The following is an 18561-nucleotide window of genomic DNA, read 5'->3' as shown; positions in this document are numbered from 1 at the left end:
GATTCTTCAAGTAGATGAGAGCAGGTTTTTGTTGTTCAGCTGTATCCTTGGTCCCGTGGATGGTCAGACACAGATGTGCTCACAGTGCTGGGTGTGACGCTCGCTCCCCCGACAAAGGTGGCGTCATCGTGTGAACCCCACGTGCTTCTGCTCTGGCGCCTCTTTTGAGAACTGCGCATAGTGGAAAGATGACTGGGAATAAGAGTCTGATCTTACACCATGTCTAACAAGATGAACCAGGCTTTGAAGACTTCCGTGTATGCCCTCAACCCCAGGGACAGCACAGAAATCAATGGTCCTGATGATCTTCTCCAAGAGACAAATGATCTTCCAGAGTGTGCCTCTGTGGTCTCACTCCACGATCAAGGTTGCTTTCTCCTCCTCCTTTTTGCTGTTATGTAACTAAAAGAGACGTAGAGGGCAGCCAGGGAGCAGCATCTTAACTAGGTCTAAGAATGTAATTAAAAAATTAAAAGCTCCATTTTCAGAGCTCTGGGTATTAGTGCAAACTACCCAAATCAGAGAATAGCAAAAAGCTGAAAGCCCATGGGTAATTACAGGTGTAAACTGACCCTAGGGCATTGGTTTTCATCTGGTAGAAAAATGAAGGACCAAAGAAATGAGTTGTACAATTCAGAATGGGGGTGGGAGCTGGTAGCTACCTCTTCAGAAGGTCAGAGAAGACACTGAGTCAGCTGCACCAGGCAGGAGAGCGTCCCCAAGTGCTAAGGACACTCAGCACGGGACAAGCACCTGCCCTTAACTCTTTACCTCAGGCAAACCCAAAAGAACGCAGATAGCACACAGGCCAAGCAAAGGGTCAGTCCAGGGTAATGAGGAGAACTGAGCAGACCTCTGTGAGCAAAAGGAGTGAGGATATCCAAAGGAGAGAAGAACATTTTGCAAGTGAAGAGTGCGCCGCAGGCTCAGAACCCGGACACCCTTCTCCTTGAGGTTAAGAATGCTGGCTTGGCTGAGGGGCAGATGAGGTGAAAGGTAGAAACTGCAGCTTCTAGAAGGCACAATGCAACCATGACTGAGTCTGCACAAAATGAAAATATCCCCCTTATAAGATTTCTTGTAGGTCACTGTGTTACTTGAAGGTCACAGACTACCGAGAGGTAGTGGAAATTTACAAACACTAAAAATTTGATTTCTTTAAGAAATTATTGTAACATAAGTGCACTTCTGTTCTACTAATAACTGGTTTAGACAAGTGATACTTATGCAAATTATACTCTGCCTATATACTTAAGAAAAATAGTGTAATTATAAAAATTAGAATAATACTGAAATATAATTTTCTAATGGAAATATTGACAATGAGTTTTAAATATGCCTTCTGTTATCTGAATGTAAAATTTTGAGGTACCATCAATTCATTATCAAAGAAGGGTGCATTTTTGATTGATTGAAACTCTTACAGAAATTATCAGACTACAATATAAATAAAAGTCTTGTCTTCTGGCTATAACCTTTGCAAGCTAATATTTATCATGCATAACACACAAAATAGCCACAAACCTAATTTTGCTAGTGCCAACATTGATATGCTGCTGATAATTTGTGATTATAAATGTTTATGTCATTTTTGTAATTAAAGCGGTTGGAAGACAGGGTTTATGCTCCTGCAAAGGAATAAAAATTCAGAGAACTGAGTACAGGGCAAAATAAGCATATGCTGCTCTGAAATATTTGTTTGCTGATGAACTCATGGAAAATTTGCTCTTAAAAACCAAAAAGCAAAGTAGTCCAAGGAAATTTTAGCAGAGCAATGAGGCTCTCCTAAATACATGCGTCAATAATTTTCTATACTGGCTCTCACTTTGCATGGCAGTATCTTAAGTGAGACACCCGTTAAGAATACTCAGCCCTCTACTTTAGGTTATCCTGGTGTAGGAAAAAGAGTCAATAAACCAACACAGATGTGGAGTCTGCAAGATGTAAAAATTAATCAGAAATCCTGAAAATTCAATGCATTTTGACATTTTTATCCCAACACACATTTGTATTTGTAATTTTACCTAAATGTGACCTTACCATACACTCTAGGATTTTTTAGTGCAGTTCTCTCTGTCTCTCTGTCTCCCTGTCCCTGTCCCTGTCCCTGTCTCTGTCTCTGTCTCCCTCTCTGTCTCTGTCTCTCTCCCCTCTTCCCTCAAGTCTCCCTCAAACCCATATTATCATCCCCTTAAGGGAACCTTTACTATAAAACATCTGCTCTATGTGTTCTTTCCTGTTTTCTGCACATAGCTATACCTGCACTTATACACATATAATAAAGCGATGCAGACAATATTTTACATAAGTCCATGTGGATAATATTTTACACTTAAGCAGCTGCTTTTCTCACTCAACACCTTGGCAGGAATCACCTTGTATAGTGATAATTCATTCTTCTTATTGGCTATATAAAATTCCACTTGGGGATAACAAGAGTTATATAATCTTTCCTTTAGTTAGGTATTTGTTTTGTCTTCATGTTTCTGCCACCAGGAAAAATGTTGGCTGGCTAGGTGTTGCATGCCTGTAATCCCAGCAACTGAGCAGGCCAAGGTATGTTTGAGGCCAAACTGGGCAACTTAGTGAGACCCAGTCTCAAAAAAAATTTTTTTGGAAAAGTGTGGGGATGTAGCTGAATGGTAGAGTGCTTGCCTAGCATATGTGAGAGAGACCCTGGGTTCATTTCTCAGTTCTGAAAAAAAACTTACAGTAAAAAACCTCTTCAAAAATATTCTTGTATATTGGGATTTTAATTTTATGTGCTAAAACCTTAGGATTAAGATATTAGGGTTGAAAGATGTTTTTGCTTTTGATAACTTGCTTTCCTAAAAGGCTATAACAATTGATACTTCTTGCAAAAATCTATAGGTCACACTTGTTCTGACGGTGTGTCTGGGTGTGCTACCCTTCTTTGTCATCTTTATTAATGTGCCAGGCATAAAATGATATCTCATTATCATTTTAATGTATGTGTTTTGTCTTCTTGTTAATTCAGTACTTTCCCATACCTATTTCCTTTCTAAGTTGCTTTTCCTGAACGTCCTAGTTATGTGTGTGTCCCTTTTTTCTGTTGGTCCATCCTTTTGCAGACTTGTTAGCACTCTGTACGCTACAAACTCCAGCCCTTTATTTGTCAATCATTTTCCATGTTTATCATGTGTCTTTTGACTTCGTTGCTGTATTAACACTGTTGTTGCTATTCTCCAGAACAGAGGCTCCAACCCAGGGCCTCCACCTGCAAAGCAGTCTGTCACTGCATTCACCTCGAGCCCCTCATCTGTCTATGTAACTTCCTTTATGACTTCTGAATGTTAAGTTGCTTAGATGCAAGTGACAGTTTGGTTAACAGAAAGTACATAGAGTGTCTGCTGTTCACTCAGCCCTGAGCCTCGGGAAGGACCTCTCAGCACCTCCAGAAGCCTCTCATGGCCACCACCAGTGACACACCTATCCCTAGACCACTCCTGAAGACAGGGGACACCAAACCCAAGGAATGATCTCCACCATCCAAAATTTCCTTTCCCCGTATTTAAAACATCATAGGTAAAAACAGTAAATGACAAGAAGTGTGGCATTATATTTTATATCACTTCTCCACAACTGTCTTAACGGCGGACTACAGACTGAGAGGCTTAACAACAGAAATTTGTTTCCTCTAAGTCCAAAACCAAAGTCTCAGCATGATTTCTTTTCTCTGGGTTGTCTCTCTTTGGCTCGCAGATGGCCTTCTTGCGCAGGTCTTCACATGTTCCTCTCTCTGTGCATATGTCTATGTCCTAATTTCCTCTTTTGCAAATACTAGCCAAATTATATTAGGACTCACTCTAATGACTTCATGTTATCTTCATTACTTCTTTAAAGATCCAGTCTCCAAAAGCAGTCACATTCTGAGATACAGTTAAGACTTCAAAATGTGGAGCGAGAAATAGTGGTGGACGCCTATACTCCCAGCACTCAGAGGCTGAGGCCTTGAGGATTGCCTTGAGTTTGAGGCCAGCCTGGGCTACTAGTGAGTTCAGCCAGCCCAAACTATATAGTGAGACCCTGTCTCCAAAAAATAAAAATAAAGGACTTCAAACTGTCAATTTTGAGGGGAACCAAATTAGACCATAACCAACCAGCAAATAGCATTAGCATCCAATGACAGGAAGATCAGTGAGCAGTCAGTGGAAGTCACAGAAGAGGTGGCAACAGATCGAGGCATTGAAGGATGCTTAGGAGCTCAGCCAGACTGTGAGATGCTTTGCTATAAGGCAATGAGAGCAAGCAAAGTTGTGGCTATTAACAGGATGTGGTAGGATACTGATAAGGTAACTGGACTGACCAGTGGAGCTTATTCAGTTAGAGGGAAAGTGGAAGATAAAATACACCACTGAGGCTGTAAATAACCTAGAAGATGTTAAACCGTAAAAAAGAAGGTAAAACAAACCATCCTTATACATTTTTTAAAATTGGATTTCATAAATGAAATGGAATTTAAGGAGAAAAAAAAAAGGTGGGTTTTCATTGTGAGGTAAAGCATGGAAACCAGATTAAGGCTTTGCCACAATTATTGAAGAGCTGATTTGGTGTGGAGTGGTGGCAGTGATAACTGAGAGGAAATAGTAGATAAATATTACACATTTCAAAGAATGTGTTAAAAATTGACAGAAACTGATAATTGCCTATCTATAGGAAATGAAAAAGGATAAAACAAAGGTGTCACCAATATTTTGAACCTAGCGGAGGTAAACACAGATGTCACTGAGGTTGCAGTGACTGCAATCTTAGTTGGAGAAGAACGACCAGCACTGGTTCATTGAAGTCTGAGAGGCCGAGGTAGAAGAAACCAAGGAGGTAGAACCGAAGGTATCGAGTGGCCTGTGGGAAGCACAGAGCCAACCTAGACGACTCAGTCCAGGAGGCAAGGGGAAGGTCACCTCCTCATCCAGCAGGCGTTTCCCCCTCAGGCCTGGGGAGTGAACCCAGGGCCTTCGCACTGAGCTGCCTCCCAGTCCTTTTTTTTTTTTTCAGACCGGGCCTTGCTAAGTTGCTAAGTTGTCCCAGCCTGGGCTCAAATGTGAATCCTTCTCCCTCAGCCTCTCAGAGTGCTGGAGTTACAGGCATGTACTGCCATACTCAGCGTGGGTAGCAAACTTTGATTAATCGCTTATCTTATGTCAAGTATTCCCTTAAGTGCTAGGAACATACAAATACGTAGCAGTGTCTGCCTTCAGAAACCTCATCCTCAGCTGCAAAAGCAAGGGGTAATCAATAATGTTCAGTGACAAAGAGGTCAGAGATGATAACAGCAGATAAAGGGCCTTCAGATTTGCCAATGCCGGGCACCCTTGACCTTCGAGAAGGCATTTTCAATAGTCTGTAACGGAAATCAGATTCAATAAGGATCATTTGAGGTGAAAATGAAGATAAAATCAAGAAGTCCTTACTTCCCAGCTTTTTTTCTTAACGTTCATGACATTTCCTCAGATTTTTCACTATCTTCAATTTAATTTGTGTTGCAATAGTAATGTTCTGGTATTTTAAGTCACACTTTCAATATTAAAGTCCAGGTAAAATTTGGTCACAGGCTACTTTCAAATGTTTCTAGAGTATTAAAAGTATATAATAACTTAATAACTGTCTTTTTATCTTTTTCACCACTGAGACTTGAATATAAGTGGATGTGACCAATTCACTTTAAAAACAATGAAATTTTGCAAAAGCCAATAGAAGCTTTTTAATAGTCAACACTGATAAATCAGGAGAAGGGAAGAAATAAAAGACCACTATTTATGATGGTAGCAGGAATTAAAGCTTTGCCATCTTGTGCCTGTGACAGGCTATAAAAAGATCCAGAAAGGGCTCAGCTGTCTGGATGCCCTCCACCTCCTTTGTCTATCCTGTGGAGAAAGGAGAGAGAGAATGGGAGATAAACCTCCAGAGAGTGCTTGGAAAACTTTTCACTCTCTTACTAATCTCTATTAATATGGTCTCATTAACAAATACTGTACCTAAAAGAAAAAAAAAAATGGGGGCTGGAGATTTAGCTCAGAGGCACAGCGCCTGCCTGGCAAGCACAACGTCATGAGTTCGATTCCCAGTACCAGGAAAATAAACAAAAAAACAAAAAAAACAAATACTGTACCTGATTTTCTTTTGTTTTATTCAGAAAAGGATAGTCATATGTGATTGTTTTGCCATTCTCTGATCAGCATAGTTCCATGCCTTACACCTTTACAAAGCACTCCTAACTAGCTGATCTCCTTTGTCATCCAGAAATTTCCCATGAAGTTGGAAATGAATGATTTGGGGAATGTTAGAATATGAATGCTGTTGTGATAAATATGCTGGTGTAGTAGGCTGGGCACAGGACTAGGAAGTTAAACATTGATGAACCCTCATCCTACTTGAAGCCGCTGGACCCTATTGCACATTCCCACTGCCAGTCACTGTTCTTTACATTAATGAATTGCATGGGGTGCGATCAAAAATATAGTGAATGTTTAAATTTTTAAATTAAAATATATTACAGTAAAAAGACACATTGCCATTAATCCTCCTCAAAATACTTCCTCTTGCTGCTTTGGACAGATTTATCCCATCACTCTCATCTCTTCCAGCAATTCTGGAAGTCCTCTTTCATGAATGTTATTATGAGGCATGATAAAACTTATGGTGAATGCTACTTATGTGTGTCATCCATTCAAAAGGCAGACTCATAAAATATATGGTATCTCCTCATCTACCTTCTTCCCTGGATGTGGCACTATGTGACGTCTGGCACTTCCCAAATGTCAAAATGACCATGGAAGGTACACAAATTTGAATTGATTCAGACCATCCACGTAGCCAGGATAGAACAACTAAAGAATCTCAAGAAAGAGGGCTTCCAGAACTGTTTCAGACTGTGGCAAGAATGATGACACAAGTACATTCTGAGTGAGGGGGAGTTCTTTGAGGTAGATTAATGGTAGTGTGTCTCTTATTGTAATAATTGTCTTTAAACATTCACCATATTGCTCTTAAAGTCTTGCCTAGAAATACGTGGTCTAGTATCCATTAAATATAGCCCTGGTGCCATGAGTCCTAACACCCATCTCTCACCCTGACCCTGATATGTCTGTCAAGCAGCCATTCCTGTACCACAACAGTCGGCAGGTGGAGTGGTCAAGAATCTTGGAAGACAGATGGAGATACTCAATGACCAGCCTATCAATCTGTAAATATGTAGTGAACACCAACAACCAAGCACACGGGTCACCAGAAGCTCTGCAGTATCGCTTTAGTTTTGAGGACTTGCCTAGATTAACAGAGCAGGAAAAGATGACAAAGTGTAGCATTTCACTGATCAGTATTTTAAAATCAAACCTGGAAATACTCATGGTTTGAGGTTCTCAGTTTTGGTGAAAAACAAGTTAGAGCTCTTTAAAAAGTGTCAGTCCTGCCAATGAGCAGCCTCTTGCTTTAGGTCGTAACGTACATGATGGTACTGGCAGATGAAGCTCCCTCCTGATTGAGCGTCCAGGCCACTGCCTGCCTGAGTCCCGTGGGAGGCAGCAAAAGGGGACAGCAGAGATTCTGTCAGTGTTATTTTTCTGCCAGTTTTGACTCCTCTTCTCATCTTGTAGCCGATGCTGTACCCTATCCCACATCCCCACACTCTCCATCTCTCTTCTCCCTCTTCTTTTCTTCCCTTAGCTCCAAAAGTCCTACCCACCAGACAACTGGAAGAAGGTGTGTGATGCAGAATATGGTAAGGGCTGGCTTGGGGATAAAAGCATTCCCTTTCTCTCCCAGCATGAGTCTCCGGTGTGTGCACACAATTTCCTATTTACCTTGAAAGGAAACTATTACTTGATAATAGTCTTGGCAATTAAACACTTGTCTATGATCACCTTCTTACAGGTATTTCCAAAGGAGAAGAGCGAAAACTTCTGAGACCGCCAAGAAGACCCCGGAAACCCAAAACGTTAAATAACCCTGAAGACTCCACGTACTATTATCTACTTCACGTAAGTGGCTCACTTTCATTATCAGGTGGGAGCTTCCGACGACCAGTGTGGCAATGGTGGCTGCAAAGCCAGGCAGCAGCAGGGACTTTGGGGTTTCCTCCTCACTGACCCTCCCCAGCAGAATGTCTGGGCACTTCCCCTACCCCGCGCCTCTTCCTCATGCTCAAGCTTGCCCCATGTCATGTGCTTCCAGCAGCTTTCTCTGCTATCATTAATCTGAACTTATAGGCAAACATCACCCCAGAAAAGGATATCTATCATGGTAGGAGCTCTCCAAGGTGGACCTTTCCAGAAAAGAACCATAAAGTGAATGGTTATATGGACAGTAGATGAAAGGAGAAAAAGGGAAAAGTGGATATTTAATTAAACATCAGTTAAATCCCATACCAGAAGAAGGCATGTTCATAACACTCCACTTAATTCTAGAGACAGCCCTTAAAGTTGTAGCCATATCTCTCAGATCAGGGTTCTGAGACACAGATAAGCATGTCTTAGCCATCATGTCAGGGGCATTAATTTTATTCAGGTCTTCTGGCTGCACACATAGCTTGCAGCATGAGAACTCATTGGCATCAACCCTGCTAGGCTGCCCTTCTTTTCATGTCCCTGTTGTCCATGAATGCCACTATCATCCACTTGGTTTCCAAAACTAAGAACCTGGGAGTCACCCTAGATCTTCCCCGCTCTCATACCCATTACCTAGATCATTGGCTCTGAGCTGGAGCTTCTGCCTGCAAATACTCACTCCAGCCATCTTCTCTTCTGACCTCTCAGCAAAGATCCTGTTTCATACCAGCATCATTTCTCATCTGGATTATATCTAGCTGCTCCTGATCCCATCCTCCCCAGGGTGCATCAGATAATGTCTCTAACTGGTAAATTTCAGGGTGTTCCTCCCTTGCTGTTGATGGTACCTTTAATGGCTGAGCAACAAATTCCATCAGCATGAACTCCAGATTCCTACCGAGACCTTGATCGTTGGATTTGGGACTGATCTTCCACCTCATCCCCTGCCCTTCCATTTCCATTCACCACAGTTACCTGCTTGAAACCTTGCTGGTCAGTGGCAGCCTCTCCTGGTGCCAGGTGCCTTGCACCCAGTGGCCCCTCGGTTTGCACTTCTTACTCAGTGTCGCACTCCCCATTGACACAGTGCCGGCAGCACTTCTGCACCCGTGGGGACCTTGAGAAGACTGTGTTGGAACGCAGAGAATGGATTAGAAGCAAGTTTTCCCCTCCATGGCAGAAAATGAAGCTTGCTCTTGACTTCCAAGATAGAGGCATCTAGTCCTTCTCCTTCCCTCTGATGATTTTTCTTCAGTTTCTCAGAAGGCTCCTCTCCTTCATGATGCCAGAGTTCAGTCTAACAGTCTCTTCTCCTTTCATTTTCTTTGAACAAGTTCGTCAGCTATTCTTACCTCAATTACTGCTGATTTCTGAATCTTTGTCTCTGGCCTGGATCACTGTCTCCAAACTCAAATATCAAACCACCTATGTTTTCACATATTCTACGTCCATGTACATGTTCTACGTGGACAGAGACATGTCCATACATGGGTGGACTCATATAGCATTGTTGAGATGTGAGTCATATGCCACACAAGGCACCCACTTAGAATATACAAATAAATGTCATTTAATACAGCAATCACCACGATCAGTTTTATAACATTTTCAGCACTCCAAAAAATTTCTACCCATTGGCAGCCACTCCCAGCCCCCCACACAACCCCAAGCCCTAGGTGACTACTTTCTGCCTCTTTGGGGTATTGTGTAGAGTCACATACTACATAGTCTTTTGTGAATTACCAACTAATTTTACAAATTGGTGATCTGTTATCCTGATTCTTCCCTCTTATCTTTCCTTAAAATCATAATATAATTCTTATTACATATTACTATATATTAGATCTTTTTAAATTCTTCTGTTCCCCTTAGAAGTCAATCCAGGAAGAAAAACGAAGACCAAGGAAAGACAGGTAATTATTATTTCTCAATTTCAATGAGTCATTTTGTTCAAACAAAAATATAAATCCATATGTTCAGATTCTAAATCCTATTTTATGCAGATACATTTGAGAAGAAATGCACTCTCAACACATTTATATAGTAAACGTGTATAAGATCTGGTCTATTGTAAATAGATTGAGCTAGCACTGTATGAGATATTCACTGAGAACTCAAATATGTTCCAAATGAATTATACTGTCCCAATATAAAATTCGCTTTTCTTGGCACACAGAATGATTTTAATTGGGGAATTTGAACATATCTGTATCCACATACTTCCTTCCCCTGAATTCTTTTTTATTGTTGTTGATTGTCTTTTACCATGTGCTAATTCTCACATTTTATAATTTTTATGAATTTGTGAGGATTGCAAGGTTCATGTGCCCAACAAGGATGGCACATTTAACTTTCTATGACTTTCTTTTTCTGTAACATTTGAATCCCTCAATACTTTCTTCTTTGCATATGTTGTCACTGTTTTAATCAGTAGCCCTGTCAACTGATTTCAGAGCACTGCTAGTAATAAAAGAAGATTCTTCTGTTAAGCATAGTGAGTAGAGTTCCCTATTCATGAATCTGTGGCATTCTGGAAGTTCATTTATAGATTGGTATCTATGAGTTTCAAAAACACGTTTCCCTGATAGGGAAACCTGTTTACCTCCAAAAAAGTCACATCAGATTATAGGTGCTACAGGAAGTACTGTTGGCCTGAGAAGGTCCAAGAATTAACATGGTTCAGGACACATCACTACATATATATCATGCACAGGACTTAAAATCTCACACAGTATTTAATCCCATAAGGAAGAAGTCAGAAGTCTGAAGGAGGTTGGTAAGGTCATGAAACCTTGTGTGTGTCAAGGTACTGATAGATAATAAAATTTGAATACAGTGTGTGGTCATGCATAAAGGCCAGCTTTTCTGATTGGCCCAAGAGCCATTTGTGAATGCTGGTGGAGAATGACCGAACTGGAATACTTGTTAGCACTGGCTGTTCCAGTAACTAGTAGTTTTGTGTCAAGTTCAACCCCATCGGACCAGGAAAAGCTGCTCCTGCAACTAATGCTCTATTCAAGGTAAGAAGGAGTTTGTTTTTCATCTTAATTTCAGAATATACTGTTTTTGCACATTTCAAGACTTCTCTCATTTTTATTGAAATATATGTGTTAACTCTTAAATTATAGTAAATACTTCAAAAGAAGAAAATAAGTATCCCATCAGTATAAGTAAGTAGCAAATTAGACTGATGCTATGGTATGTTTATTTGTTCACTTACAGTCAGGGAAAATTATTAGACTTGGAAGATTTCTATTATAAAGAATTTTTGCCCAGTCATTCCGGACTAAAGGACCATAAACCTAGTTTGAGAGAACAGAGATCACGGCGGGAACTTCAGAATCAATACTTTAAAGCTGATGAAAGGTACTAATAAACTACAGTGTGAAGTATAGCTTGTTCAACTTTATATTCATAATTCCATTTGTTCTATGTGTAAGCTAATGACAAAGTATTCTTAATGCGTATTGCATCATATGAGTGATACGCTGTTTAAAATTAAAATCAATATCATAAGTAGGAATCCCAGTTTTCCTACAAAACTCAAGTTTATGCCTATTTTCTTGGTGTAACTGGAGCCCCATTTTAAAATATCTGTTTGTATAATAAATTATAGGGCCATCCTAATTATAACCAAATCCATATACCAAATCTAAAATCTCTATTAAGCTTGTTAGTATCTTAATTATGCTTCTAATTTCTTAGAATCAGGGATGTCAGCCAAAAAATGTTTTGGAAAAAAATATGTATTTTTAATTTGATTTCTCACCTTATCACTACTTTTGTGATGTTAGCTAATTTGATTTGCAGCTTATTTATTATTTTGGGGATTTTTTTCCTTTCCCAAAAATTCTTTACAATGTTTTGAGATTGAGGATACATACATTCTACTTTCTGCTTCTGTAAGTTTAACAATTTTAAATTCTACAAGTTAAAGAGATCATGTAATATTCATCTTTCAGTGCCTGGGTTATTTCACTGGGCATTCTAACAGCTGTGAGGTCATATTCCTTAGTTTTCATTTGCATTTCCCTGATAATTACTGAGGACACCTGTTAGCCATTTGTATGTGTTATTCTCAGAAATATCACTTAGATATTTTCCTACTTTCTGATTAGATTATTTTCTTACTCTTGAGTTATATGAGTTCTGTATATATTTGGAATTTTAACCCCTTTTCCAATGTATGGTTTGCAATTATTTCTTCCCATTCTGTGTGGTATTTCTCCATCATTTTGATTGATTTCTTTGCTCTGGAGAAGGTTTTAAACAGGTAGAATCTCATTTTTCTGGTTTTTCTCCTATGCTTTTTTTTTATTTTAAAGAGAATTGAAAAAAAAGGACAATAGCAAAATGCCAACAACATAGACAAAAACAAAACAAAGCAAAAACAATAAGAATGATACAGGGTTTCAGAACAAAATGATAAGGATTAACAGTGGTTGTTATATTACATATTTTTATCTTCATTGGAGTTGGTCAGATTATCAGATGTAACAATGCAAAATTAATCAAACCATTAAAGAAAATAAAAAGTAAAAACAAAAAAATTATAAACAATACAGAGTTTCACCAAACAAGATGATAGAAATTGAACAATGGTTGTTATGTTGCATATTGTTGTCTTCAAATTAATTGTTCAGATTACCAGATACAAGCATGCAAAATTGATCAAATAAATAAATAAATAAAATGTTATCTGTTCCTTTCAATAAACCATTAGACATCAACAGTAGAGTTATCCCAGCCATCCTTCTGTGTACATATATATTTTCCCTTGCTTCTCTTTCCTTTTCTCCTTTCCCTAATTACAGTTGTTTCCTTTTTTGAGCAATTTCTTTCCCTTTCCCAATATCTATTGTACATTTTGGATTCCACTTACTCTTTCATGTTCTTACACTAGGAAGACAACATGATGTCTACACATGTGGGTCCGATTTGTTTTTGAGGTCATGTCCAAAATATTATTGCCCAGGCCAGTGTTGCAGATCTTTTCTCCTGATGTTTTATTCTGATGGTTCTGTTCTATGTTTAAGACTTTAATCCACTTGACTTAATTTTTGTATGGTGTGAGGTAGGGGTATAATATCATTATTCTGCCCATAGATACCCAGTTTTCCCAGGAGCCTTTACTTAGTGTGTTCTCAGCATCTTTGTCAAAAATAAATTGACTGTAAATGCTTAAGTTTATTTATGGACCCTCTATTCTGTTCATTTGGTCTATGTGTCTGTTTTATGCTGTTTTAATTACTATAGCTTTATACTAGATTTTGAAATCAGGTGATGTGATACTTTCAGTTTTGTTCTTTTTCTGGTCAAGATTTCACTGGCTATTCATGATCATTTGTGGTTCCATACAAAGTGTTTGGGTTTGTTTCTCCTATTACATAAAAAAAAAAAATTTGGAATTCTGATAGAGATTGCATTGGATTTATTAACAACATTAATTCTTACAGTCCATGAACATGGGCATATTCTCACTTATTTGTATCTTCTTCAGTTTTTTCATTAATGTCTTATAGTTTCAGTATAGTAAGTGTTTCAACTTCTTGGTGATTTTATCCTAAGTAACTTATATTTGCAGATATAAATTGTTTCCTTAATTTCTTTTTCAGAGAATTCATTTTTCTCAGAGATTCTAAATAAATAAAAATGGTGGTAGGTAATCAGTGGTTGGACACTGACATTCCAGAGCAACAGGAGGTTGGCATCCTGCATCACCTTCTAAAATGGAATCTAGTGGGTTCTCTGCTAGGAAATACTGAGATGTGGGGTACTGAGACCATACCCAGGCTCTAACTGTGTCAAGAACATATGGAGAAAATGAAAGGAGAAAAAAGTAAGATGGAACAAGAGCACATTGGTTAAAGATAGGAGAATTGCACAAGAAGCATCAGCAGAAAAGCGGTAAAGGGTACAATGGGAGATGCTTCAGATTTAGGCTAGTACCTGGGTTCAAGTTCTCACTTCCCTCCTTACAAACTGTATCAGCTAGAATCAGTCTAGAATCCACCAGCTGAAGATAACAAAAATATAATCCTGTAATGTACCTTAGAATCTTGTACCTGGCATAAGGTAACTCCATATTCCTAAATTCTCATATAAGAGAACTCAAAGAGAATGCTCCATCAATATCCAGTATGATACGTTTTAAGGTTTTTCCTGTCAAGTAGCCCCTGGGTTCAAGATGCCTTGAAAGACCTTGCTAGAGCTTTCTTTTTCTTTTAACGTCCTAGTGAGACTAGACTAGAATAAGGCATATTCCATCAACAGGCAAAGCTCTTGCCCTCTCCTTTTATCATCATTCTTGCTCATTTGTGTCACCTTTGGTGACCCTGCCCCTTTGTCCCTCAGTTATATTCAGCTGTCACCCCTAATGCCAGGTGAATCCAACTCTCCGTACTCTGAGCTGCATGGGACTAGAGATAAACTCTCCTAATCTCACTCAACATATATGACCACATACCTTCGGCAAACCCTTAGAGTTACTTTGCAATACTGCATTTCACTAAAATTCTATCATTTTTCTTAGTCCACTCCTTCAGACTTCCTTTTCTCCTTTCAACTCTTAAATACTTCACTGCTTTCAGCTGACACCTTTATTCCTGTTACACTGAGAAAACGAAAGCAAAGTATGGATGCACACTTCTGCTACTGAATCTATCAGCCTTCCTGCCGTTCACCTGTATGCTCCCCTCCATATACTATGCATGGCCTGTCTGGCTTACTTGCTAAATCCAAACACCCCCTTGTGCAGTGGAGCCCAGCCCTTCCACCTATGTAAGGCTATCATCCTGCACTTGTCCCCTCTCTTGTCTGCATCTCAAGTGTTTGTTCATTTTACCAAACAAATTATTTCTGGCAGTCAGGACCCATCATAACAAAGGACCTTACCCTAGTCCTCCTTCGGGACCACCCACTTTCCTGTGCGTTATTACAGCAAGAGTAACCTATGAAAGGCACGGCCTCCTCCACTTCCTCTCTTCCTCTCTTGAGCCACTTCACTCAGGTTTTCCTTCCAACCACTCCACTAAACCTGCACCTGCCAGAGTCACCAGGGACCTGTATTTTGTCACATCCAGAATCCAGTCTCAGTCCTTATTTCTCCCCACTAGCAGCACTGAACACCTATATTCAGTCTTTTTTTTCTTTACACATTCTCTTCACTAGCTTCAAGATAGCACTTCTCTTGGTCTGCCTCTTGTCTGGCTGCTGCTTCTTATTATTATTCTTTGCTCATCCCACCTCATCTCCCAATATTAGAGTGGTCCAGTCCTTTGCTCTTTCTAATCAGTATATTCTCACTGCCATGACTTTAAATATCATCTATGTGCTTAATTTCCTGAACTGAAATCTCTAAACTACATCAGGACTCATACATCCAACTCAATATCTGTTCATATCTTCTCTTGAATATCTAATCAGTATCTTGAACTTAGCATAACCCAAACTAAACATTATATCCTCCCCCATTGACAACTGCTGAACGAGGACTTCTCTGCAACCTTCCCTAACTCTTTAAACAACTGCTTCATCCTTCTAACCTTTAAGCCAAAACCTGGGGCATAGTTTTTTCCAGGTAAAACTTGGCCCAGCAGCCTCATTAAAAATGTGAAAACATTTGCTGACAGGGTAGATGCCTCTTCTATCATTCACAGGATGGTTGGTCAGATATAGTGAAAATGTTTTACAGAAACATTTGAGCAGTTTTAAAATGTGAAATGTGAGTGTCTGCTTAGGCACCTTGAGATTTCCTGTTTGACCAAAATATATTTAAAATTAAGATACAAAGATAAATATTTGTCTGTGGGCTGTGAATTATTTCCATCCAAAGGAGTCTTGCCTTTCTGATCCACACCTTCCAATGCTTTACTTAGCTGTCATGCATAAGAGTCACCAGGTTCCATTTTGCAAACCGGCTGATAGAATTACAGCAAATGCATTTGGCCATCAGCCTGAAATTCTGATTGTGCCTTTGTGAAATGCCCAAGGTTGGTGGGATATGACTAGAAGAGGACCCACCTAACTCAGGGTGGGTAAGGATGTTGCCCGTTTCTTGCAGGTTGGGGAGAGCGGAGAGCCCCAAGGAGGAGTGCTGCGGGCCAGTGGCCAGCCCCTATGACTACAGGAGGCTCCTGCGCAAAACCTCCCAACGACAGCGCCTCATTCAGCAGTTGTAGCCCAGCCATTGAACAGCCACCAGCAGAAACCCCTGGAGCCTGCAGGATTATGGCCACCACAGCGGGGTGGGGAGGAGGGACCTGCACTGGCGCTTGCTAGCACTGGAGCTGAGACCTTGATTTCTGCTGGGGCTGCCTGCTGCACTGCTCCCTCAAGGGCAAGGGCCAGCCATCTAAGGTGCTCTGAAAGACGAGAACTCGAGCCCTGTGGGACTCTGGGCCCCACACCCTGGGGCTCCTGTACTCTCTTCTCTCACCAGCCCACCAGTTAGGGCAACTTTGTCCAGTGGACCCGCCTGCACCTAAGCTGTCACCAGCTCCTCCGGGTTTCTTTTTCTGAGGGAGCGATAATTTCAAAGATACTGTCTTTCTTGCAAACAGCTTTCCCAGACCTACAGGACCCTCAAAGGTGGATTGAGTCTGCTAGTGCAAAGCCTGGGTGAGGCGAGGGGGAATGTTAAAGATGAAGCTCATCTCAAACTTGAGCTTTCCCTTTCCTTCGTTGTTCAGATTGCTAAATAAAGGAAGTGCCCTGGAAAGTCTGTAGTTTGCACCACTGGTCAGCCCTTTTCCTGTTGGGGCCCGGCTTTGGTTACACAGTTGTGGGAGGGGCCTTCTGTCTCCAACAGCGGACTCCTACCTCCCTTCCCCCACACACAAAAAATACAGTCTGCTCCATACGTGTCATACAAATACATCTTCAAACAAATCTCCTGACAGACTCGCACGCACACACATACATGTGCTTGTGCCTTCCTAATCATTGTGGCTTCCTTTGTCCAGCCTGGAAAATTCCTGGTCTCATCATGGAGCTGAGGTTTTACAATGTTCTGCTCTGCAGATTTGAGGCAGTTACTACTGCTCCAAATATGGGCGTATTTCAGAGGGAAGGTTGGCGGGTGGACAGAGGTTTGCATGTGTCCATTGACTGCAACTTCTTTTAAAAATGTGTTAAACCCTTCAGTGGATGACACCTCATTTTCTACACAGCCCAAAGCAATTGAGAAAAGGTGGTGAAATGGTTCCATGGGCACCTGAATCAGAAGAAGGGTTCTGTCCACGCTGGAGCTTGTCCCTTCAGCCGGTGCCCTCGGCTTCTGAGCTGTGGACCCAGCCAGAAGACTCTAGGAAAGCATTTGAGAAGAGAGAGCATGTGCGGCAGGTTGATAATTTGCCCAGCAGTTATAATACTCTTTCCAAGAGTTAGCTCCAAAAGCTCCCTGGGGACAGACTTGAGACCTCTAGCTGTGGCAGGACCAACCCTGAATCCAAGTGCGCCCCAGGGCCCTGCTCCTTCCCTAGTTTAGCACCACACCCTCCCTCGGGGTTGGGGTGGATCACTCCTCAGCCTTGTAAAACGTAGGCTCCATCTGGCCCTGGCACCAAGGAAATCAGGGCAGCAGGTCCCACAGAAGGACACAGGAGAAGTAAGGAATCCCTACACCCGAGGCGAGCTGCCCCAGCCTCCTCTGTCCCCTCCACAAAGAGACCCTCAGATGCAGTGGTTCGAAGCACATCCCCACTTGGCTGCCAGACCCATCCTTTGATCCAGAATTCCTGGCAGCCTGCTACGGACCTCTCCAGAAATCCCTTGTTCTTCCCTCCCCTTAAAACCCCCACCACACACACAACATGCAGTTTTTTTAAAGTGAGACTGGAAGCAAGAAAGGCCAACACTTGGTGAAAAGTTGCAGTGCTTTTGTTCTTGTTTTCTCTGTATTTCTTCGAGCTTTTTCCTTCCTTCCTTCCTTCCTTCCTTCCTTCCCATCCATCCCTCCTGCTTTCTCTGTCCCTCTGCACAAGGGAAAACTTACACAAGATACAATATTTTTCTTCAGCTAGGTCTGCAATTCGATCCCTGGGTAAAGTGTGGAAAAGAAATAGGTCATCTAAGGAAACCATTCCCCGCGGGGCCGGGAGTGTTGGTCTGTCTCTTCCCTCAATCAAGGAAGGAAGGGCCTTCGAAAGCCTTTTCCCTGCTCGAGCCTGCCTTCCCTTCCCATTCTCGGCTGCCTCCTTTGTGAACTAATGACTGTAATTATTACCTCCATGCTCTCTTTTGTTAATGCCAACCCAGAGCCTAAGGGGGGAGGGGGTGACACGGGCTCATCAGAGAAAGAGAAATTCTTTACAAAGCAAATTACAGTCTAGAGGGCTGGCATTAAGGAAAGACAAACCAGACCTCCATTTGCATTGGAAATAGGGAGTGTTTCAATTTTTTAAAAAATCGTAAAAACCATCACCGGAGTTAAAGTACTTTGGAGCAGCAAGATTTAATAGCATTTGAAAAGTAGCGGTTACTTGACTGCCATAACAAC

General features: G+C 41.0%; 1 protein-coding gene across 1 annotated transcript in view; it reads left to right on the top strand.

Annotated features, from left to right (window-relative positions):
* Positions 1 to 16782, top strand: part of Myo3a (myosin IIIA) — a 186232-nt gene extending 169450 nt beyond the window's left edge. The window contains exons 32-35 of the mRNA XM_013515344.1: positions 7891 to 7997; positions 9936 to 9976; positions 11286 to 11429; positions 16126 to 16782. Of these exons, the coding sequence (XP_013370798.1) occupies positions 7891 to 7997; positions 9936 to 9976; positions 11286 to 11429; positions 16126 to 16243 (410 nt within the window). The 3' untranslated portion in view covers positions 16244 to 16782. The remainder of the gene's footprint in view (positions 1 to 7890; positions 7998 to 9935; positions 9977 to 11285; positions 11430 to 16125) is intronic.
* The last annotated feature ends 1779 nt before the right edge of the window (positions 16783 to 18561 follow it).

This window comes from Chinchilla lanigera, unplaced genomic scaffold (genome assembly GCF_000276665.1).
Source record: "Chinchilla lanigera isolate Chin_1 unplaced genomic scaffold, ChiLan1.0 scaffold00028, whole genome shotgun sequence".
In the NCBI taxonomy this organism is placed as follows: Eukaryota; Metazoa; Chordata; class Mammalia; order Rodentia; family Chinchillidae; genus Chinchilla; species Chinchilla lanigera.
Note: the sequence above shows the minus strand (reverse complement) of the source record. Positions and strands in the feature narration are given on the sequence as shown.